We start from the raw sequence: 25,445 nt of genomic DNA, 5'->3' as shown, positions 1-25,445 counted from the left end.
TGAGGGTAAACACAGCAGCAGTGCTCTGGTGTTAAGTTATAACGCCTGTTTCACACAGTCTGTCTGCAGTGCATATTAACCATAGACAGTAAAAGATTAAAAAGATTAAAAGATATTAATGGATTCCAGCTGCACAAGGTGTCAAGGAGCGGTGCTCTGCAGCAGTGCAGCGATTGTTAACGTACCAAGTCTATTTTTGCTGTGCTGCAGGCGCTGAATTAAAGTGAAAGCGCATTGTTCGCGGGAAAAATGAACATGGATTGACATGGAAACGCAGTCACATGGGGTTTTGGCTAGGTTTAAAACAAGAAAAAGAGCACTTTTAGATAAACAAGGAAAACAATATATATGTTCACTTTGATGTAAGCAGAAAAACAAAGTTCATTAAGACCCGTGGGATTGCTTGTGATAAAGATTTAAATGCAAAATACAAGAGACTGTATCTGTCTGTGGTGTTTAAATTTTTTTAATATTTTAACAAGAAAAGTAGGCTAATTATTGTGTTTAAATGTTTTGCAGCTTGCTTGAGCAGCTTATTATACAAACCTAGAAGTAAAATGCATGAATAATGCGTTGTTTATTTTTATTGAGTTTAAACTAATGTGTTTATGAAAGATCGTTACTGTTCTGTTATAAAAGACTTACGATGCTGAAAAAAAAATTATATATTTTAACATGACATGAAATCAAAACAATGAACAAATGTTGTGTTTGTGGACTAAACAGACGCGGATCAGTAGCGGACTGCAAACACGTCCTATGTGAAAGCACAATGAGTCCGTGCTGCGGACTGCATATGCACTGCAGGCAGATTATGCATAGATAATATCCATTTTATGCACGTGCTGCCGGGGTAAAATTGCCACCAAAGGCGGCAACATGAGCAATTTGCTCCAGCACCTTAGCCACAAGCACATCTTGGAATATCAACCAGCAGAAAATGCATTGTACACCTGATTATGCATGAAAAAAAAAACCCTGTCATAAACCGGAAAACCGGCATAATTTTGAAAAAAAACGGTATATACATTTTTGGTCAAACCGCCCAGCACTAATCTCGCCGCTATTGAAATTTAATGCAGTGTTACTCGGAGTGCATCATCTTTACAGACAATAAGGTCCACACTGCACAGCATGCTTAATTTTTCCATTCTCTCAATGGACATGTTTTTCACAGTATTTCCACTTCTGTTATTCGGCCAAGCACAGGTATCATTATTGGTCAATGCAATGTAATATAGGCAGATTAAGTTTAAGAGTTTGTGTGACCTGTACAGCAGATACAGCTATAACATGAATATAATGTTTACCAAAGGAATGTCATGATTACATCTGACTGCTGCATGATCTCTAATTACACACCCAGACTGCTCAGCCTCAGAGTTCAAACATTTCAGGAACAATAACTGAAAGATTTGCTGTCAGAAATGTTGCCTGAGCATGATAAACATTCGTTGTTGTGAAAGAGAGGGCCGTAGGCTTGAGGGTGAAGGCTTGGGTGATGTAAAGCTAATGAGATGTTAATTGAGAGACAGCAGAGAGAGAGACCAACCCATTTAAAGTCTGAGAGCCAAGAGCATGGGAAAAGAGACTGGGAGAGAGGGAGTACCGGACGGCCCTCCGTAGGGCAGCAGACTCCCTGGGCAGTTTATCATTGGATTTTTTCTTCTCCTGATTACGAGTGCTGTAATGAGCATGAAGATCTCGGCTCACTCAATCATTAAAACAAACAAAAGAGTCTCCCCAAAAACTCACTCTCTCGCTCATTCACACACACACACACAGTGTGTCCGGCAGGCACTAATGAACATTCCTCAAATAAGCTAAAAGAAAAGAAATGACACAGAAAATATCAACAAAGACCACCGCAGCGGTGCAGAAGAAAACCCCACTAATTAATTTCGTAACCCCCTCCTCTTTTTTATCTGTCTATACATCTCTCTTATTTTTCTCTCCTTCTCCCTCCACCCCTTGTTTTCACTGCAACAGTGATTTGAATGTCTTAATTTTCAGCATCTGCTGTTTTAATAGGGTTTTTTTTTGTGTGTGTGATTAAAGCAGCATGTCTTAATGGAGAGAGAGAGAAATTCAGGTGCAGGAGATGGAGAAAGTGAATCTCTTGTCTGCAGCCTGGAGAGAGCAGAGGTGGACAGCAGATTGGGTGGGGGGCGTAATGAGGGACAGGGCTTTCCCATCAGCCCTCTCACTGCACATTTTACCCAGAGTCCTTTGTATTTGTCCATTAGTTGCCCTACGTAGATTTTTTTTGTCCAGATATGTATGTGGCAATTGGTTTACAATATGTTACAGGCCCAAAGGGATGGAAATTAAGCCCCTACAGCTCCTTTTTGAAAACAAGGCACTACCATGATGTGTTAATGAGTTTGGGGACTGTGTTCTAACAAGACAAATATTCTCAACATTTAGACAGTGTTTCAAAGATCCAAATTCTTCTTATGGTAACACAATGTGTGTGAATTTTTTATTTTTTTTGTAAGTGTGTGTGTGTGTGTGTGTGTGTGTGTGTAAGAGACTCACACACTCACACATTGGCACACGCACACCAGTGTGCACTTCAAAGAAAACCGGCAGATTAGGGCTCATTATAACATGTTAAATAGAGGAAAAATTCAACAGAGCTTTTCAATAGTGACAGACTAATTTACAGGAGCACTGTGTGTGTATAACAGACACCTCAATGTGCAATTAATGTTTATGTGCATTGTTGAAGTTGTTTATCAGTTTAAATTCAGACTGTGGAAAAATATTCTTCGGTTTCTTAACCCAATGATTTGATTTGTGCAAAAAAAAAGTATAATTAATAATTATCCATATCTATGTAATGTCTATATACTGTAGGTGTGAAGCTTGAGTTTAGTGCGTGGAAATTAACATTATTTAAATTATGCTGTCAAAAAAAGTGTTCAAAATGACCTCTACACGCTTTAGTGTTTGCCTATCCCTTAGATTTCAATTTGCCAACCACTTTCTGCTAAGATATGTCATGAAACTATAGATAGCGCAGGCTAATGGGTTTTAACGCAAGCTGATGTTATTCGCAGCGATAAACTACTAGACACAAGCTGATTGGTTCATGTTGCATACACAGACATTGAGCATTCTGCTTTACATTTAAATGGCTGGTTAGCATTCACGAGAGCATTTTGCAGCATGCTTTTAGAGTTCCTCTGAAACCCTCCAACTTCCCCAGGTCCACCAGTATCTCCACCTGATCTGCCACTGGTTATGCTATTTGTGCGATAGCAGTATGTACAGCAGTACAATATAAACATAAACATAGTTATCATCAACATAGAAATAATAATCTTAATACACTTAAACGTATACAGGTCCTCATAAATCCCAGTTTCATAAAATGGCAACAACAGTTTGTATGCATTAATGTTTGCATAACCTGACATCCACCCAACACTATTAATCATAGTTCTTCCACCTCATGGGATAAATCAATAAAAGTGTGTTTGGGTCAGCTGTACAGGACCTCGGAGAGCTCTGCAAGAGACAAAGAGGAAATTGCTGGCCCAAATGAAAGAGAACATTATGATGTTAAGTGGAGAAATTGATTTCAGAAGCACTGCAGAGCAGCTCAGCGTGACACACAGGAGGACCGCAGGATGAAAAGATTTGAAAATATGAAGAAATAAGCTGCAATAAGTTCAATTGCAGTGGGCCATGAATGCATTTTAAAGCCATAGTTCATCATAAAATGAAAATTCCCTCATTATTTACTTGTCCTGTTTGGAATTTAAAACATTTTGGACGCATACATTTTCATACAGCAAGTGTTCTTGTGTGTATTTTGAGTGATTGTGAGGCAATTTTGTGGTGCATGCATCATAAAAGTGATGGGAAATCATGCAGGTTTTGGTCAATGTGAGGGTAATTAAATAATTTTTGGGTGAACTATTTCTTGGAAGTAATATCACTTATTTACCTGTGTGTTAACAGAGAGAAATTTTACTCAAAGATGATCCTTCGGTGCACTGAGGGGCTGTGCAGATTGATCACTATGTGTGTGCCTGCAGGCGTTGCTGTAAAGCTGCACATCTGCATTTAAATGCTGCCCGGGATCTCTGTGCATGGAAAAATAATATTTCAGTGAGAATATTTAAAGCCTGGTGGGGCGATGCTACTTTGCGCTGCAATAGCATCATATACCATATGCATTAATTATGGACGCCATCTTCATAATAGCGCTTCCCTCAGAGAGGAGGAGAAAGCAGCCTAATGGACCGCCCAGAGGGGTGGAGCTCGCTGAATGTGTATTTAGTGAAGTTAGATCTGTTTTTACAGTATTTAAAATAGGAACTATGTTTGGAAATGTGATTGCAAATATACGTAGCTTTTTGTGTTCTGGTGTGTCAGAGAGAGAATCCATCATCTCCACTGCAAGTCTTTCACATCCATCACTGTGGACCAGAACACCTCATCATCACATACTTGAACTTTTTATAGTCCCTATACTTGACACATGAATCTAGTTCTGCCTTAGAAATCACAGCAGTCTTCTCTTAGTGCCTCTTTTCCTCCATTGCCTTCTCCATTGTTATTCCATTCGACTATAACATGTTCACCCTGACATGCAGAGCACTTGAATTGAGTATCAGAGCGTTGTCTGTATGATGCCTATATATATATATATTAAAAAAGTATTTTATCCTCACCAAGGATGCATTCATTTAGTCGAATATACACTAAAAACAGTAATTTTGTGGAATATTATTACAATAACTTACTGTTTATTCCTGTGACGATAAAACTGAATTTTCAGCATCATTACTTCAGTCTTCAGTGTCACATGATCCTTCAAAAATCATTCACGTATGCTAATTTGCTGCTCAAGAAACAGTGGTTATAGATGTAATGTAATATTTTATTATGTTAACAATATAAAACAGTAGTGCTGCTTAATATTTATGTGGGAACTGCAGTTTCTATGATCTCTTGATGAATATGTACTGTAGCTCAAAAGATCAGCGTTTGTTTGAGGTAGAAAATTTTTTACCGATCAATTTAATTCATACTTGCGGAGTCATAACATCAATTTCTTTAATAAATAAATAAATACAAATCTTACTGACCCCAAACTTTGTATATGTTATAGTGAGAAAAATCATCATTACAGATTGAGGGGTTTAAAATGTGAATGAATTACCTCAACTTTCTAAATGGATTTACCATCCTGCATCACAAGAATATGACTTCCTTGAGGTGACCAGTATGTACAGTACATGGACTTGTGGCTCTGGTTACCTGTTCTAATAAATCATCATCAGCAGGAGGTCAGAGTTTTGATTTCCTGTCTGTTCACAGTGATTGTCATGGGGAAACCAACTGCATCCAAGCAGCGAGTTCCATCCAGTTAGGCTCTTAATGTATGGATGGAGGGAAAGATCTCTCTCTTTCTTTCTCTTTCATAGTCCTCTTAGCCCTTTCAATTAATCTCTCAGTTTTTCTCACGCACACACACTCACGCTCCTTTTCTCAATTTCTCCCTCCTCTCCCCCCATAATTAGATCTGGTTAATTTACACTGTGAGGTGCGCTGGGAAGAGGCAAGTTGTAATAATGTGTGTGTGTGTGTGTGTGTGTGTGTGTGTGTGTGTGTGTGTGTGTGTGTGTGTGTGTGTGTGTGTGTTGAGTGGGTTATTATGGAGAGGGGTATAAAACGGTTCTGCTTTGACTGCTGAATCCAAACTGCTACTGCTACATCCTCTTAGCTTGGTTGTGTTATTGAGATTCATCCTGTCACATTGTGTGTTTATATGCACATTTTTCAGCTGTGCATTTGCATGTACTCTGCAGAGTGATTCATCTTATGATAAAATAAGCTCAAGTCTATTTATGTTTGTGTGTTTTCATGAATAAATGTATTTGTGTGTGGCAGGAGAGGTGGGGCCTCTGCCAGTTCCAATTTTTATGTATGAGGGCAGAGGACAGGGGCCCTTAAGGGGGTTCTGCCATTTTTTTTTTGCTTATCTGGAATTCCATCTTTTACACATTTGGTCTTATATTAATGGATTTTTCAGTGCATATTGTTTGTAGGCCTTCATAATGAAAATATAATAATTTGCTCTGCCTCTGAAACATTTTTCCTTTTTGGCTGATGTCATCAAACCCCTTTATTTTTCAAGTCCTCCTCAAGCACCTGTCTCACACCCTGCCCATTTAGCTGCGCTGCTCCATTCCAAGGAGGTGACATCATGAAAAAACTGATTGGCTAATGGCACCACACTGTTAGAATTGACTACCCAGAGCTGTCATGTCAAAAGCAGTTGACAGGGAAAAATATGGTTTAAAGACTTATTAAAAAAATATATAGACTTCTGTTCTTTCTGTCTGCACTCACATGAGGCTCCAGTTATATCAAAGTCCATTTTAATGTACTTATCTTATGTGTTTGTCAATGTCAATGTCACCTTTATTTATATAGCGCTTTAAACAAAATACATTGCGTCAAAGCAACTGAACAACATTCATTAGGAAAACAGTGTCAATAATGCAAAAATGAGAGTTAAAGGCAGTTCATCATTGGATTCAGTTATGTCATCTCTGTTCAGTTAAATAGTGTCTGTGCATTTATTTGCAATCAAGTCAACGATATCGCTGTAGATGAAGTGTCCCCAACTAAGCAAGCCAGAGGCGACAGCGGCAAGGAACCGAAACTCCATCGGTGACAGAATGGAGAAAAAAACCTTGGGAGAAACCAGGCTCAGTTGGGGGGCCAGTTCTCCTCTGACCAGACGAAACCAGTAGTTCAATTCCAGGCTGCAGCAAAGTCAGATTGTGCAGAAGAATCATCTGTTTCCTGTGGTCTTGTCCTGGTGCTCCTCTGAGACAAGGTCTTTACAGGGGATCTGTATCTGGGGCTCTAGTTGTCCTGGTCTCCGCTGTCTTTCAGGGATGTAGAGGTCCTTTCTAGGTGCTGATCCACCATCTGGTCTGGATACGTACTGGATCCGGGTGACTGCAGTGACCCTCTGATCTGAACACAGACTGGATCTGGTGGCCACGGTGACCTCGGAACAAGAGAGAAACAGACAAATATTAGCGTAGATGCCATTCTTCTAATGATGTAGCAAGTACATAGGTTGTTATGGGAAGTGTTTCCGGTTCCGGTTTACCTAATTAATGCAGCCTAAAAATCCTTTAACGGATTTGGATAATAAAAGCATATTAGTATGTTATGTGTATGCCAGGTTAAAGAGATGGGTCTTTAATCTAGATTTAAACTGCAAGAGTGTGTCTGCCTCCCGAACAATGTTAGGTAGGTTATTCCAGAGTTTGGGCGCCAAATAGGAAAAGGATCTGCCGCCTGCAGTTGATTTTGATATTCTAGGTATTATCAAATTGCCTGAGTTTTGAGAATGTAGCGGACGTAGAGGATTATAATGTAAAAGGAGCTCATTCAAATACTGAGGTGCTAAACCATTCAGGGCTTTATAAGTAATAAGCAATATTTTAAAATCTATGCGATGCTTGATAGGGAGCCAGTGCAGTGTTGACAGGACCGGGCTAATATGGTCATACTTCCTGGTTCTAGTAAGAACTCTTGCTGCTGCATTTTGGACTAGCTGTAGTTTGTTTACTAAGCGTGCAGAACAACCACCCAATAAAGCATTACAATAATCTAACCTTGAGGTCATAAATGCATGGATTAACATTTCTGCATTTGACATTGAGAGCATAGGCCGTAATTTAGATATATTTTTGAGATGGAAAAATGCAGTTTTACAAATGCTAGAAACGTGGCTTTCTAAGGAAAGATTGCGATCAAGTAGCACACCTAGGTTCCTAACTGATGATGAAGAATTGACAGAGCAACCATCAAGTCTTAGACAGTGTTCCAGGTTATTACAAGCAGAGTTTTTAGGTCCTATAATTAACACCTCTGTTTTTTCAGAATTTAGCAGTAAGAAATTACTCGTCATCCAGTTTTTTATATCGACTATGCAATCCATTAGTTTTTCAAATTGGTGTGTTTCACCGGGCTGCGAAGAAATATAGAGCTGAGTATCATCAGCATAACAGTGAAAGCTAACACCATGTTTCCTGATGATATCTCCCAAGGGTAACATATAAAGCGTGAAGAGTAGCGGCCCTAGTACTGAGCCTTGAGGTACTCCATACTGCACTTGTGATCGATAGGATACATCTTCATTCACTGCTACGAACTGATGGCGGTCATATAAGTACGATTTAAACCATGCTAATGCACTTCCACTGATGCCAACAAAGTATTCAAGTCTATGCAAAAGAATGTTGTGGTCAATTGTGTCAAACGCAGCACTAAGATCCAATAAAACTAATAGAGAGATACACCCACGATCAGATGATAAGAGCAGATCATTTGTAACTCTAAGAAGAGCAGTCTCAGTACTATGATACGGTCTAAATCCTAACTGGAAATCCTCACATATACCATTTTTCTCTAAGAAGGAATATAATTGTGTGGATACCACCTTTTCTAGTATCTTGGACAGAAAAGGGAGATTCGAGATTGGTCTATAATTAACTAGTTCTTTGGGGTCAAGTTGTGGTTTTTTTGATGAGAGGCTTAATAACAGCCAGTTTGAAGGTTTTGGGGACATGTCCTAATGACAATGAGGAATTAATAATAGTCAGAAGAGGATCTATGACTTCTGGAAGCACCTCTTTCAGGAGCTTAGATGGTATAGGGTCTAACATACATGTTGTTGGTTTAGATGATTTAACAAGTTTATACAATTCTTCCTCTCCTATAGTAGAGAATGAGTGGAACTGTTCCTCAGGGGATCTATAGTGCACTGTCTGATGTGATACTGTAGCTGACGGCTGAATGGTTGCAATTTTATCTCTAATAGTATCGATTTTAGAAGTAAAGTAGTTCATAAAGTCATTACTGCTGTGGTGTTGGGAAATGTCAACACTTGTTGAGGCTTTATTTTTCGTTAATTTAGCCACTGTATTGAATAAATACCTGGGGTTATGTTTGTTTTCTTCTAAAAGAGAAGAAAAGTAATCGGATCTAGCAGTTTTTAATGCTTTTCTGTAGGATATGTTACTTTCCCGCCAAGCAATACGAAATACCTCTAGTTTTGTTTTCCTCCAGCTGCGCTCCATTTTTCGGGCTGCTCTCTTTAGGGTGCGAGTATGCTCATTATACCATGGTGTCAAACTGTTTTCCTTAACCTTCCTTAAGCGTAAAGGAGCAACTTTATTTAAAGTGCTAGAAAAGAGAGAGTCCATAGTTTCTGTTACATCATCAAGTTGTTCTGAGGTTTTGGATATGCTAAGGAATTTGGATACATCAGGAAGATAACTTAAAAAGCAGTCTTTTGTGTTAGAAGTGATGGTTCTTCCATACTTGTAACAAGAAGTAGAATTTACAATTTTGGCTATATATATATTGCAAAGAACTAAATAATGATCTGAGATATCATCACTTGGCTGAATAATTTCAACACCATCAACATCAATTCCATGTGACAGTATTAAATCTAGAGTATGATTTCGACAATGAGTAGGTCCTGAAACGTGTTGTCTAACACCAATAGAGTTCAGAATGTCTATAAATGCTGATCCCAATGCATCGTTTTCATTATCAACATGGATATTAAAATCACCAACTATTAAAACTTTATCTGCAGCCAGAACTAACTCGGAAGTAAAATCACCAAACTCTTTAATAAAGTCTGTATGGTGCCCTGGTGGCCTGTATACAGTAGCCAGTACAAACATAACAGAGGATTTATCATTAACATTTGTTTCTTTGGATAATGTTATATGAAGTACCATTACTTCAAATGAGTTATACTTGAAGCCTGCCCTCTGAGAAATCCTGAAAACGTTGTTATAAATTGAAGCAACACCTCCACCTTTGCCTTTTAGACGTGGCTCATGTTTATAACAGTAATCTTGGGGGGTGGACTCATTTAAAATAATGTAATCATCAGGTTTTAGCCAGGTTTCTGTCAAACAGAGTACATCTATATTATGATCAGTGATCATATTATTTACAAAAAGTGTTTTCGTAGAAAGGGATCTGATATTCAATAAGCCAAGCTTTATCATTTGTTTATCCATATTGCTTCTGTTTTTTATTTGTTGAACCTCAATTAAATTGTTAATCTTAACTTGGTTTGGACGTTTTTTGTATTTTCTAGTTCGGGGAACAGACACAGTCTCTATAGTGTGATATCTAGGTGAAAAAGTCTCTATGTGCTGAGAATTAACTGACCTCTGTGATGGGAGGCAGCTAGCAGACGGTCGGTTTAGCCAGTCTGTCTGCTTCCTGACCTGGGCCCCAGTTAGTCAAGTATAAACACTAAGACTATTTGCCATATTTCTAGAGAGAAGAGTGGCGCCACCCCAGGAGGGATGAAGACCATCTCTTTTAAACAGGTCAGGTCTGCCCCAAAAGCTCGTCCAATTGTCTATGAAACCTATGTTATTCTGTGGGCACCACTTAGACATCCAGCCATTGAGTGATGACAATCTGCTATGCATCTCATCACCACGGTAAGCAGGGAGGGGACCAGAGCATATTACAGTGTCTGACATCGTGCTTGCAAGTTCACACACCTCTTTAATGTTATTTTTAGTGATCTCCGACTGGCGAAGTCGAACATCATTAGCGCCGGCATGAATAACAATCTTACTGTATTTACGTTTAGCATTAGCCAGCACTTTTAAATTTGCCAAGATGTCAGGCGCTCTGGCTCCCGGTAAACATTTGACTATGGTGGCTGGTGTCTCTATATTCACGTTCCGTACAATAGAATCACCAATAACTAGAGCACTTTCATCAGGTTTCTCAGTGGGTGCATCACTGAGTGGGGAGAACCTGTTTAATGTTTTGATCGGAACAGAAGAGCGGTGTTTTGACCCACGACTACGCTGCCTCACCGTCACCCAGTTGCCCTGCTGCTGGGGCTCTGTTTCCGGAACCGAACAATGTACAGGAATCCCTGAGCTAGACGCATCCAAAGCCGTATCTAGAGCCCTAACATTCTTACTGTCCTCAATTAAAGTTTGGATGCGTGTCTCTAATTCTGAAATCTTCTCTGTCAGCCTAACTATTTCCCTGCATTTATCACATGTGAATCCCTCATCAGCGACAGAGATAAACTGTACATGTGGCAAGAGGTGCAAGAAACAATGATAGGAGAAGCCATTACTCACCGTGCTTGATGAAAGTTCTTACTGCGGTTGTTTGATGAACTTGTGAAAAACTGGAGCGAGGGAGAGAAGAAAAGAAAACAGCGATAGGTTCGAATGAAAACGCTAATGACAAGCTAACGAGTGCTAACGCTTTGCAGGTGTACTGCACTCACGTAAATAAAATAAAAGTGAACGATCAAAGTTAATCTGATAAGATTGATCGATAATATCAGAAATATGGTGTGAATTAAGTTATATTTTACCACTTTAAAAAAACAGAGAGTGATAGTAAGATAAAGATTCTAGAGAAAAAAATAAAATAAAAACAGCTACACGGAGCTACAATTTGCTACAGAAGGCCAACAGGAAGTAGAGAAAACACTGTCCAACAGCCGTAACAACAGTTTGTAAAAGTCGAAACTGGACTGGTGGCATTTGAAAATAGGATCTTGATCACAGGGTGTATGTATGTTTTAACAGGTGTCTCTAAGCCACCATTTGACCACTGAATGTTTGGGGGAGGCTGCCGGTCACCAGTAGTGACGGTTATTCTGCTAATTGTCTCAAGAGTATATAACTGCGGTAGTAACCTGCTCTAGACAAGGCTTTGTTGATTAGAAACCAAGCCGTGGTGCTCAGAGTGGTTGTGTTTTAATGGCAGATGCTCCATGGCTACAGCTGGACCCTCTGTGGAACTCCGTAGTAAAGGACAGAGCATCGCAGGGGGTCCCACTATCATATTGTTGTCTCTTTCTCAGATGTACCGTATAAAGGTGTGGGTGTGTGACTGGCTTTTTTGAACTTCCAGTAAAATGTTTCTATTATTGTTTTTGATATCATTTACATAAAAAGATAAAAGTAGCAGTCAGGTATCAAAGTAAATAAATAACATATTTATGCAAGACAATAAAACAAATCTGAGATTTGAATACTTTGTTTGCTTTGTTCTAGCACTAGAACGCCTTGATGGTTGAGGCTGTGAGGAATGTTTGTTTAAAATTTAATCAGCTTGCTGCTCGCTGTGAATCCGTGAAAAAGAGAGGTTGGAGCATGTCAGGAAATGCCACTTCTCTCATTAGGACACAGCCCAGAAGCATTGATGCTGAAACACTACCAATAGACAAAGAGATGAAAACAAGGAGAGAGAGACAGAGTGCAGGAGAACAGAAGGACGGGGAGGGAGGAGGAGTTCACAGAGAGATACAATATGCTCCAGTACCCCCACTGGTTCAGCCGCTACACTCTCAGCCCTGACTGTTTGTGTTTACATGTGAAATTGAGTGATGTGCCGATGCCAGAGTGAGGAAGGGTGCTGGGGCTGAAGCAACGCAAGGGTGCTTGCTAATGAGAAGCTCAAAGCTCAAAGCAGAAGACCTGATGAAACATAACTCCGGAAACATTCACAGTAGAAACGGCCCACTCTGATGCCTCAAATACAAAAAAATACTCATAACTCGCCTTCAGGAATTTGTTGCAGGGGAATTTGTTCTGCCGTGTTCCTGTACCTGAAAGAGCAGTGGTGTGTGGCCATTGGTTTGATTCCTAGGAAGAGACAAACCTAATAAGACATAAACTGGAAGAACCCCTCTTTGTGCCAATTTGGCCTGTCTATTGCCATCTCTGGTCAAAACATAAAATTGCAAATTAATTGCATTTTTAATGCTATTTTGCACAAAAGAGCATGATTGTTCGTCTTATACCCGTGTTTGCCTGTGATCTCCAAGACCCCGGACAGTAAGAAGATTTTGATTGCATATATTTGAAAAATATGTTATATGAGACATAATGTGAATGAATACACAAGAACAAATGATGCAAATCTGAAATTCATTAAAGCAGCTCAAATTACACATTATTATTTTATGCTTACAGTAATAAATAAGGTTTAGGCTTAAAGGTTTTTACATCATTTTAAACACTGAACAAATGCATGTTAATAATTTTATATCAAATAGTATATTGAATAGTTTTGACCTGTTTATATCTTAATCTTTTAGTCTTTGGTGACAAATTATGGATCTTCTTCCAGTGGGTAGAACATCCATAGAACAGTCCCCATCCTAATTTAAATTTTTAATTTTCTTTTTTTTTTAATCCATTTTACTCTTATGTACATCAAAATATGGTAGAACTTATCTGTTGCTACTTCTATTTTGACACAACTTTAATGTTGCATGAGTGTTGACTTTAGTTGGTCCAAGACACAACATTCTGGATCCTTTTCAGTCTGGCTTCAGAGCTAAACACAGTACTGAATCTGCACTTTTGAGGGTAGTAAATGACCTCTTACTATCGTTAGACTCTGGTAACTGTACTATTCTTCTATTATTGGACTTAAGTGTGGCTTTTGATACTGTGGATCAGTACATGCTAGCATTTATTAATTTGCTACTTGTGGCCTACCAGTAGTGACTTATAATTGAATTGTTAACAAAATTTCACATTTTTCCTATTTAATTCCCATTCAATTCTATAGGAAGCTGTGGTTCATATATTACTCCAAAGTATATCCTGGTACCTGTCACGTTTCTGAACTTTGTTTCCTTATTTGGTCACCTTCCTTTTCTTGTTTTAGTTAAGTGATTGATCCCCACCTGTTTCCAGTTCCCTCATTACCTTCTGTGTGTATAATTACCCGTTCTGTTCAGTTTCTCCTGGTCCGTGATTGTTGAATATCGTAATGTTGTTTAGCATTATTGATGTGTTGATATCGTCGTTGATCATTGTTGAATGTATTGTAAATGTAACCTTATCTCCTTCCTCATCAGTAAACTCCTTATTTGTTCCAAATCCTCTTCTCTCCCGTTGTTTTACGTTTAGCACTACCTCATCTGTAACAGTACCTTTTTGGTATTTATTTATTAAATACTATAGTACTTATTCTAGTAACTTTTAACAATTCAAAGTAGTTACTAATATCTAGTTTCTGAGTTTTAACTGAACAGACGCTATCACTGAATATTATAGATTTTAGGCTTCTCCTTATTTTTATATTTTAGACATCCATCAATTAGTGATGAAAAATAATAATCATTGCCGCGCTGGTGGAAACATTTGTCAAGAGCGACTTGATGGTGTTTAGTGTATCCAGACTAAACACCCTCTAAACTATCCAGACTTCAAATATCTATTATAATCCATTATAATTTTTTTGACCCGATTAGTCAAGTGACAGTTCTTTCAGCTGTCCCGAGATGCGAATGAAAGCAGGTCGCTGTAGTGCAGACAAGATGCGCTGATGAGAAGCTGGTTTCGAATGACTGATTTAATCTTATAGTTTGTGTGGATTTATTTTATTACTCAAACCTACATGCTATGTTGAAAAAATGCAGGATTTCCCTCATTATGAACTTGAAAGCTGGGATAATTATTAAACCATGTGATATAGCTAAACACACTCCCCCACCTAAATTTAGGACCTGACTAAATATAACTCTTTTATACAGAGATTTGTAAAATAAAATTCCTAAAATAAAATTAAAAAAAACTACTTTTTCGAAATCTTTTTTTTTCGGCCTGGAATTTGCTGTTTTAAAATTGCATGGCATTTCCAAGTTATTCATGGGGTTACAGACCCTAAAAGCATCTGATGCACACTCTTAATCACTTAAACTGGTCCGCCAATGTGATTGCGTGACTGCTCCGTTACCTTTCCTTTCTTTAATCACATGCCGGATTCGTTACCCCGTTTTGTTCCGGGACCTCGCAATTTACAAATTAAGCACCGCATGTTCCAAAATCTCGACTTAAGTCCAAAGGTGACAGAGCATTCTCAGTTCTTGGTCCTAAGCTCTGGAATTCCCTACCTTTGTCTATTAGACTTTCCTCTGCTCTTTCTACATTTAAATGTTCTCTTAAAACATACTTTTTTTTCTCAGGCATATGTGTAATTCGATATTAATTGTTAAATGAATATTACTTTTTTTAGTCTTAAATATTGTTTTAAATTGCATGATGTTTCCTGTCTTAATTTTATTACTTTTGTTTTGGTTTCTTTTCATATTTTATTATTAGTGTTTAAATTGTATTGTACAAGGATGTTTTGTTTGTTATGCAGCACTTTGGTCAGCATTTATGCTGTTTTAAAGGGCTATATAAATAAACTTGACCTTGACCTTGACCAAGCTCTTTTAGATGGTTGAACAAGTACCCTACCAGCTGGCTGGGCCTGACTCGGGCAGTGCACAGACTTGATGAAACTGGTTATGTTTGGTAGTTGTAGACCAACTTTGACCAGCGATAAAGCATGTTAAAAATACAAGTTCAGCCTTATATTGACTTGGTTTTTCCAGTAGGGTTGTGAAACAGATGAATTGCAGTGTCATTAATTGTGAGTAAATACAATGACTTTTTGTGAAGCATGCAATTTCCACACCATAAAGAGTGGCACTGACCTAGACGTGATGTTGTTAAAAAAAGAGAGATGTTACCGACACAGTAAATAATAAATGGAATGGGAAAGTTGATTGAAATCACAGTGGAGTTATAAAGCAGAAAAATAGAAATAGGGGAGACAGATAGAGACAGATTTATTCGATTTATGCCTTCCTTTCTGTGTCTCACATCTCCTGCAGAGGCAATCATTGAGATATGTGTGAAAGCCTTGAAAAGATGCCTTTCTGGGAGCCCTTTTTCCCTTCCTTCTCTGAGAATGCTTTTTTTCCCTCTCGCTTCTGCTTGCCTTCTTTGACTCACACAATACAAAACGACCAGTTACAGAAGCACCACTGTGTGAGTTTAAGCTGCCAAACACCACCCGGAGATCCTTCTGAGCTCGATGATACTAGATTAGCTGGAACAAGTATATCAGTAGGACACAAAAAGAACACAGAGGGGTAAGTGAGAGAGGACGCAGGAGGGGCCCAGCCCTCTTGTTATGCTAAGAGTGTTCCGAACGGTCCCGCTTGGTTCAAGTTAATTACGACCAACATTTAAATAAGAGCACTTGTCTTGAGGACGGTGATTGGCTGCGGGAGAGACAGACCTCGTGCTAATTGTGTTTGTGTTTCCAGCTCCTCCCCTCATCTCCAGCCCTCTCTCAGTATGAGCTCCTGCGGGACACGCTGTGTGAGCCGCAGCCCAATGAGAGGCTTTGGAAAATCACTCCCAGGGTCCAAATCCTGATCATCATACTGTAACTGGTTGCTTCTGGCTTTTCTTTTCCTGCAAGATAGATGGACTTTTATTGAGCGGCATCTGAGTGCTGAAATAACAATCCATCTGTATGCACTGTTTCAAATGCTCACACGCTTTTTCTGGTACTCAGTGGCCATGCACAGATGCACACTTTTGTTTGATTTCATGTCTTTGAGCAATGCAAGTAAGTAAGAACTTTGAAAGAATAAATGATTGGTTATGGAATCAGTAAACAGTGTAGATTTGTGTTTGTGTACTTTCTTTTTTTGTTGGCTCGTCAGAGGGAGTTTTTGTGTGTGTTTTTTTACTGATGTGTAATGTAGTGTTCCTCTGTCCACTCAGTCCCTGCAGACACTTTGAGGTCATATAATTCAGTCCCATGCGAATAAATCAAGATATTTGAATCCTAATTTAAACATGGAATGTCATGCAGTATATGTGTATATATATATATATATATATAATTATCTTTTAAAAAAGACTCCGTTCAGGTTGGTAAGATAATTTAAATGTTTTTTAAAGAAGTCACCATGGATGCATTTATTTGATCAAATATACAGTAAAACAGTAATATTGTGAAATATTATTACAGTTAAAAATATGTTTAATATATGTATAATATACTTTAAAATACAATTTATTCTTGTCACAAAGATTATTTTTTATAAGCCATTATTCTAGTGTCACATGATTCATCAGAAATCACCGTGATACTGTGTGCTTGATTTGGTGCAAATAAACATTTGCTAATATTATTATTTATAGGATTCTTTGCTGAATAGAACTTTCAAAAGAACGGCCTTTATTTAAAAATAGAAATCTCTAGTAACAGTGTACAAGTCTTAACTGTCACATTTTGATCGACTGAATGCATCTTTTCTGAATAAAAAAGTATTTATTTTGCCAATCGTACATTTTTGAATGGTAGTGTATTCTTCAAAAGCAGTCCATTAAGCTAAATGAAATTGGAATTGAAGATTTATATTGTATGCCTGAGCATACATTTACGGTAACTGGAATTTTCAAAGACCTGCCACATATTTCTCAGTGTTGTCATTCTTTCTGCAGCATCAAATGAACATTGTACTTCTAAATATGTGAATAGATCAGAGCACATCAGATCTTGTATTTTGGATCTTGTATAGTTAATTATCTGGACCAGCTCTTTGTGTACTCTATCACTTTGTTTTGAGAAGTTGAGGTAGAGAAGAGTTCTAGTATGACATGGTGGGAGATTGAAAGGCCCAAATGAAAGCTTTTTTGTCCTACTCTACTTCATTACATTTGTAAACTGTGCTTTCTGTGAGGATTTGCATATTGTTCTTTTTAAGTGTTCAGGTGGTGGTATTTTGAATTGCAGTTACGTGGATGACCTTAATGTGTGTTTGATAGGTTAAAGTAATCTGTCTTTCTCTGTCTCTTTTGTCTTCAGCAATGGCAGATTTTCATGTGCAGCCACGTTCAGTGCGTGCAGAGCTGGGAGGTGTTGGGCGATTTCAGTGCCAAATCCATGGTCTGCCTGAGCCAGTCATCAGCTGGGAAAGAGACGGGCGTCCCGTGGATACCTCTGATGACAGGTACTACTGTAAATCCATATGCTTATTCACAATGGCATTTAAAGCGATGTACCCAGTGTTACTGGCACATACATGTCTCCCTCTCACTGTGGGCCTGTCTATGTTTGTCTTTTCTGTGCAGATTTACTCTGTTGCCCACGGGTGTGCTGCAGATAACGGGTGTTCGCCCTGAGGACAGTGGTATGTACTGCTGTGTCGCACACAACAGTGCGGGAGTCAAACACAGCGCAGGAGCACAGCTTACAGTCTCAGGTATGCTCAAAAATTCTTGAGTCTTTCCAGATCATTTTCTTTCTGTAACTCTCTTTTACCTTTTACTTCCTGTAGGCTCCCAGTCATCTGTTTACAAAGAACCCATGATCCTAGTTGGCCCTGAAAACCTCACTCTCACAGTTCACCAGACCGCCATCTTGGAGTGTGTTGCCACGGGTTATCCTCGCCCAATTGTTTCGTGGAGTAGGCTGGGTAAGACTCATTTAAGTTTCTCTTTAAATTGCCTCGAGTGGCTCTCCTAGCGCAGCCCCAGAAGGAATGCTGCAGAGAGTTTTAATATGCTCTCCACTACACACTATTAGACTATAAAATACCCAATCAACTAAAAAAGAGAAATGGCAGCAAGGTAATGTAACATGATGCAGGACAGAGATGAGAAGAAATGAGCCGATAAATCTGTATCTAGATAACCTTCTCTTAATTAGGTCCTAAATTATTGACATATCTTATTTTTCTCCCTAAAGTCTGTTAATGGTATTAGTTAAGGTGTCTATTTTAGTAATTTAGTTAGAATTAAAGGCATAAAGGCACTCAAAACTGAAAATTCTGTCATAGTTTACTCCCCCTTATGTTTTTTTCAAATCTGTATGACTTGCGTTCTTCAGTAGAACGTAAAATAAATGTTTTTTTTTATTCCATGATGTTCTTTTGGAATCTATAGTCTAATTGTACGGTCAAAAACATACTTCACAATCAGTGGCATAGCAAGTCAAGCCCCCCGCCTCCCCCCTTTATATTATGGTATAAATGATTGGAAATAATAATGTTGATTAGCCTTTTTGTAGCACACAGGCGTGTTTGCAGCATGTTTTGTAGTGTCTCTGCTTTTAATATAACACAAATCTTAGCATTTAAATTCTTTCAGTTTTGTCACAAAGTACAAACAATAATGTTTTTCTGCTCTTTAATGTAGCGTGAGATCACTGTATTCGCCTCAGTTCTGAATGAATATCAGAAGATGTAAAAAAATATGAACAATTTAATAAAACATATATCTCATTAAATCGATCATTTAAATAGTCAATAAAACCGCTTGTGAGGTCATAACATTCGAAACAACAACCTATCTCAGAAACGGCTCAGAAACATTTTCCTGAAATCATTCTGGAGACCCATTTTTTAAGTCTTGTGACCCACCCGAGGGCAACGACCTAGGGTTTAAAAACCACTGTTAGAGTACACTACACTGTAAAAAAAAAAAAAAAAAAAAAGGTTCACAGGAAAAAAGGTTTTTTTTTTTTTTTGTTTAGTTTTTTTACTTGACAAATGATTACTTGTCATGATTGATTCACTAGCAGTTTCTTGGTGGAAATAGTAAGCAAGAACCCTCCATTCACCCAAGAAGTTTTCAACATTCATAATAACAGATGTTACTTTGTTACTTGAGCACCAAATCAAACATTTTTGGCTGATTTCTGAATGATCATGTAACACTGAACCCTGGAGTAATGGCTGCTGAAAATTCAGTTTTAAAATGAAAAAAAAAAGTAATAATTATTCAGATTACAGTAATAAATTATATTTTAAAATTTATTGACATAGGAAATGTATGTTTTAAATTGTAATAATATTTAACAGTATTACTGTTTTTACCAAGTTTTCGATTAAATAAATTCAGCCATGTTGAGCATAAGAGGCTTCTTTCAACAACATCACAGAAATCTTACCAACCCCAAACCTTTGAACATTACTGGCTTAGTACATCGGTCTTGTTTAGTTCAAAAGATCCAGACAATTCCTTTTTTTGATTATATGACCCTATTTAAAAAAGCTGGCTGTATTAAAGTAATTTAAACTCCAATCTACTGAAGCCAAATGGTTTGTAATGGTGAAAGAAACTCTGTCATCCCTCCTGCTAAGACATGGATTTCGCAGATCAAATTGGCTGATACTGTACAGTGAGATTGGTGTCTGTGTGAAAAAATAGCTTAATTTTTTTTTTTAAGTGTGCTCCGAGTTCTGAAGCCACACGCTTGAAAATGGTTTCAGACAATTTTGGTCATTGAACGCTCTTTGCCACATCTGTCTCTCTTATCTTGATAAGAAATAATGAAGATAAAAAAAGTGTCTCATCTTTACTTCTGAGGTGGTGTTAGAGTGATTGATGTCATTCTTCTGTTGGAACATGTTTATATCTGGATTTGTGTGTGTGTGTGTGTGTCCCTGAATTAAAATGAGGAAAATATTTTTCCTTCTGAATCATCCCATCTTGAGGCCTGTAGCATTTTGTCTTTGCATTTAAATAACCAGTTCAGACCATATTCATGTATTTTAAGGTTAAAATATCCTACTTACATTTATTCTCTGACTCATATCAACCGCTCTCTCTCAAGCAAGATTTCACAGTGACTCCCACACTTGTATAATAATCCATTCTCAACACCTTCTTTTCTCCCAGCTATTATCTAATGTGATTCTCCCATTAAGAATGTAAATGATGGTCTCTTCCTGTGATGGCTGCTAATCAGATTGTGGATATTACCTTCTGCAATGTTGCTGGAATTAACTGCTAACACAATGGGATTTTGCTGGATTAGATTACAACGGGAGCAAATCATGGCTAAGCTTAGTAATGAATGTGATAGATCTCCAGCAGTTAGTGATTAATGCCATTCTGCATTTATGTCATCTACTTTAGGAACCAGGGGTTTTCCTAAACTCAGTTTGCTCAAATGCATACATCCAAGCTGATTCACACCAAACTGTAAGCGCACACATTATGGGACGAAAGGCCTGGCAAGTAAAACATGATACAAACATGTCAAGGAGGAATAGATTAGCCTGTGATAGCATCTGCAACCTAAAATCTGTCCCCATTTACTAATTTCATCCCAGTGTCATTCTTACAGTCGAGTTTGATTTGGACCTGTGGTCCAAAACATTCGTAAGAATAATAACATGGACAATAATATTCACACAAAGCAACAACAATCCAATAATGTGCAATGGCTGCAGATTTGCTATCAAAAAAAATTTTTTTTTCACAGTTTCTTCAATATCTGTATGTATTATCGCTGAATAGATTTAAAATGTATTTATTATTTAATTGTATCCCTTTTACCCATTTTTCAGTCTTTATATTCCCGCAAGACTAGCTGGTGAAATCTGCAATCAAATGTTTAATTCGTTTTTTTTTTCAGGAAATGACTATGGTTTTGACCTGGAAGACCTGCAGAAACTGTCTATCATGTTCCAAATCCATCTTAACCACCTTAAGCTAAGGATAGACCGTTTTTACAGATGACATGCCCTGAATAGAGATTCTAGATCACTTCAAAACGTTTGAAACTATTTGCATCGTTTTTGTTCAGCAGATCAGTTAGCATGTTGTTAAATGTAATTGTACAATCCACTGTATATTAACTTCACTCTCACAGCCTCATTTTTATTCCTGTCAGAAATGAAATATGCTGCTATTCTGACTAGGGTCTGTCAGGCACATGCTCTACGCACACACACTTATGTCTGTTTCTCTCAGATGTTTCATTGAACATGTTAATTAACTCATGAAAGACTAAAAGTGTGGATCTCTAAAGACAGATAAATGTCTATCATCAACTGTGTGAAACCCGATTGAGAAGCTTCAAACAGCTGCTGACTGAAAAGTGGAAATGTTTGTGCAACTCACAACAGATGCCAGTCAATTAAATTCGGTGATATGTGAACTGCACCCTAACTAACAATGTGTCTGCCATGTCATTTTGATAGACACATTAACAAAACAGAATGAGAGGCCAGTTATATGAATGGATTATTTGATTAGTGGGATTGTTCATTTTTATTATTCACTTTTCCTCACTGAGTGTCCAACTGCAGCTGTAGTGAGTGAGATGATTCAGTGCTCATGTTCTACATATATATGGGAGATATCCATAGTAACATGGTATATCCTGCGTCACTGGTGTTCATAGGTCGTCTCGTATGTCCGAATGTTTCTAGACCCTCACTTTATCTCTGTACACTTTATATATATATATGAGAGGTGTTTTTTCTCTCTCTCATTCTCTCTGACTCTTCCTTTTTTTTAAGATTTTCCTCGCCCAAGGGCAGAACGACGTATTGTGCTTTGTGCTCCATAATTAGTCACATTTAACCGGTGCTTTTAAATTCTGAGGCTCATCACATGCTTCTGATGTCGTGTGAAATTTATTTTTAGTTCCTCTGGAGCAGGAAATGATTTTATGGCTGGATAAGCATGTGATTCTATCTTCTCTCCAATGCTTCTATTTATTCCCTCTACTGATCTTTTTAATTCTCTTTGAAATTCTCTTTATGACCCATTCTCTTGTCTTTTGTCTGTCTTTGTCAACACTATGCCTTCAACTCTCTTTCAGATGGCCGGCCAATAGGAGTTGAGGGTATCCAGGTTCTAGGAACAGGAAACCTGATGATCTCTGATGTCAGAGTTCAGCATTCTGGGGTTTACGTCTGTGCGGCCAACAAGCCAGGAACCCGTGTACGCAGAACTGCTCAGGGACGCCTGGTTGTGCAAGGTGACTCTTTCTTTGAAACAAACAACCCAAATCTGCAAACTTTTTTTATAACTTTTAAATTAGTCAAAATACACTTTTAGTTATACTACAAAAAAGTTCCTCTAAAATCTGTGAGTTTTTGTGAATTTAAACCAGACTTATTAAATAAAAGAATCATATTGACCAACAATACAAGAGAGATTGCACACCATTGTTATTTATGTAATTTATGTACTTTTGTATATATATATTTTTTACATTTGTATAGTTTCTGTTTTAGTTTTAAGTAATTTTGTAGTGTTTTTTGTAATTTTATTAGATTTTTGTAAATATATTTCTATAGCTTTATTTCAGTGCTACTAATTGCAATACTTCAGCTTATTTCAGTTGCAACAGTTCATGGTCTTGTTTAAGTTTTAAGTGTATCTACACTGCACTAAGAATGGAATTATTTACATATATATATATATATATATATATATCTCCTGAGTGACACTACATACAACATCCAAATGTTCATGCTGGTAGTGCCTTTGACGTTAGTGACTGAATCTCATCGGCTGTAAACCGTGATGGCAGGAGCAGCACTGTAGGTGTAGCTGAGAATTGATATGATCTTAGTAGCCGGATGGTGTAGCAGCCTTTTGCTCACTGCAATACACTTCATTTACCTTAAAGAGATAGAGGGAGAGAGAGTAAGAGGTGTTTTAAAAAATTTAATGTAAAGAATTGGTAGTAAGAAGAAAAAAAAATCCCAGGAGAGAACTAAATGAGAGAAAAGGGGAGATAAGAAAAGAAGGAAGCGATGTCTCAGATGATATATCACAGTGGTACATCAATACTTTCTGCCTCAACCCTTCCCCCATTCTCTCTCTCTCTCGCTCTCTTGTGCTCTCAGGGATAAGAGAAGAAAAAAGGGAGCACTAATTTGCAGGGCTGTGAGATGCACTGGACGGACCTCTGAGAGCAGTTAGAACCTCTCTTATCATTTATTTATAGAGAGAAGCTGGTAACACTGAAAATAAAGGAGAGATACTGAGAGCAAGATCAACACTTGCCGATTAAAGGACTTTAATATTTAAAGCCATTGCACCCTGAATGAATATGGAAGGTGAGATGGTAATTAAAATGGATACAAATGAGCAAACGGCTTCTAATCAGTCAGCAATTTCAAATTTCCCCAGATTAAATGTGTCCTAATTAAGCAGTAAATGACTATTGGATTAGCTGCGTTCTGTGTCAGCTGGCAGCATTGCCACGTGGTGAGTGAGGAGGAGGGTATCTGGTGAGGTTGGGGGTAGCAGGATGCTCTGGGGGGCTCAAAGAGGTATACGGTCCAAGTATCCCTTCCAAGCCCCCCACATCTGTTCTGCAGCGCTTAATCAGTTATAATTTTCACACTGTGTCATTAATGGATTGTCAGTTTCCTCTCCTGGGCCTGTGAAATCTGTTGTTTTTTTTTGTTTGTTTTTTGCCCTAATCAAGTTAATCTGATGCTTTCTCTAAGTTTATTCCTGTTACCACCCACTGCTCTCACAGTACATTCATTATAAATGTGATAAAGCCAAAGCAACGCAGGCAATCTCCCTCCCTCCATCCCTCTCTTGGCATTGTGTGCACAATGGTTTTCTTCTTCTAATACTTCTATTGTCATTAATAGCATATATGTGGCATATGGAAATGGAACTGGGTAAAAATGGAAATATTAGTGCAGTCACCTAGTGAATTTACTAAGACATCACATTCCAACAAGTTTCAGAAATGTTGAGCCTTTTTATTTAATGATCTCTCGTTTTGTATTGCAAATAATAGAGTTCTAATCATCTCTTGCTTTCTCTTCCTCTGTATGTGTCTACAGCCCCTGCAGAGTTTGTGCAGCCCCCTCAGTCTATTGCTCGCCCGGTGGGCACCACTGCCATCTTCACTTGTCTGGCCCAGGGTGAGCCAGTCCCACAGATCACCTGGCTGAAAAATGGACAAATCTTAGAGCCCGATGGCCATGTCAAACTCAGGAACAGCAACAGGTGAGCTAGTGTTATTTATATACTAATTTTATTTAGATATTTTTATATTATTGATATATTGATTCATATTTTGAACTGGTTTTCTTTTAGGCAGTGGCTATTTGCACTAAGTGTAAATAGCAATGGATACTATTTTACACTGTGCAAATAGCAGTATTTTCAATTATACGCTACTATACAGGTAGCTATAAGTTCTATTTAAACCATTTCAAAATAGCAAGATTTTCTGCAATTTTTTCCTACTTATTGCAAATAGTGGCAACTCAGTATTGAAGTACTTTATAAACAGTACGCAATAATAACAAATTGAGTGTAAATTATACAGTTAATTCAAATTATTTACTGGATGTCATCTTGTTGGGACAAAAAAGTCCTCCCTATAATTATATACTTTATTTACAGAAGTCTTTAGTGAAGGCCATTGCTGTTTCTGTCATTGAAGGACATTTTAAAGTTGCTGGTTGTCATTTTCTACAGTGTTGTGACAACCACGTTAGGACGCCACTTGTCGAGGTCATTATGACACATCGTCACACATTCTTCTGATCTAGAACGTATTGTGTCTGCAAAACAGACACAATACAAAGACATTCAGCTTTCTGTTTATCTTTGCTTTTTCTTTGCTCTTTTGGTTATGATTATGTCTTTGTAAATTAAAGTGATTTCTTGTCTATCGCTATAAATGTTTTATTGCCTGGGATTTTGTTGTAGTTAAAAAGCATGTTCACGATGTGAGAGAAAATCAATTTCATCGAGGTTAAAATTTATAACGGCAAAGATGGAGAGCTACTTTTCATTGCT

At 37.9% G+C, this 25,445-nt stretch overlaps 1 protein-coding gene across 1 annotated transcript in view; it reads left to right on the top strand.

Annotated features, from left to right (window-relative positions):
- igdcc3 (immunoglobulin superfamily, DCC subclass, member 3) overlaps window positions 1-25,445 on the top strand; it is a 74,624-nt gene that overhangs the window by 35,205 nt on the left and 13,974 nt on the right. The window contains exons 3-7 of the mRNA XM_059530176.1: window positions 17,731-17,875; window positions 17,997-18,127; window positions 18,203-18,340; window positions 22,483-22,641; window positions 24,479-24,644. Of these exons, the coding sequence (XP_059386159.1) occupies window positions 17,731-17,875; window positions 17,997-18,127; window positions 18,203-18,340; window positions 22,483-22,641; window positions 24,479-24,644 (739 nt within the window). The remainder of the gene's footprint in view (window positions 1-17,730; window positions 17,876-17,996; window positions 18,128-18,202; window positions 18,341-22,482; window positions 22,642-24,478; window positions 24,645-25,445) is intronic.

Source organism: Carassius carassius, chromosome 3 (assembly GCF_963082965.1).
Source record: "Carassius carassius chromosome 3, fCarCar2.1, whole genome shotgun sequence".
NCBI lineage: Eukaryota > Metazoa > Chordata > Actinopteri > Cypriniformes > Cyprinidae > Carassius > Carassius carassius.
Note: the sequence above shows the minus strand (reverse complement) of the source record. Positions and strands in the feature narration are given on the sequence as shown.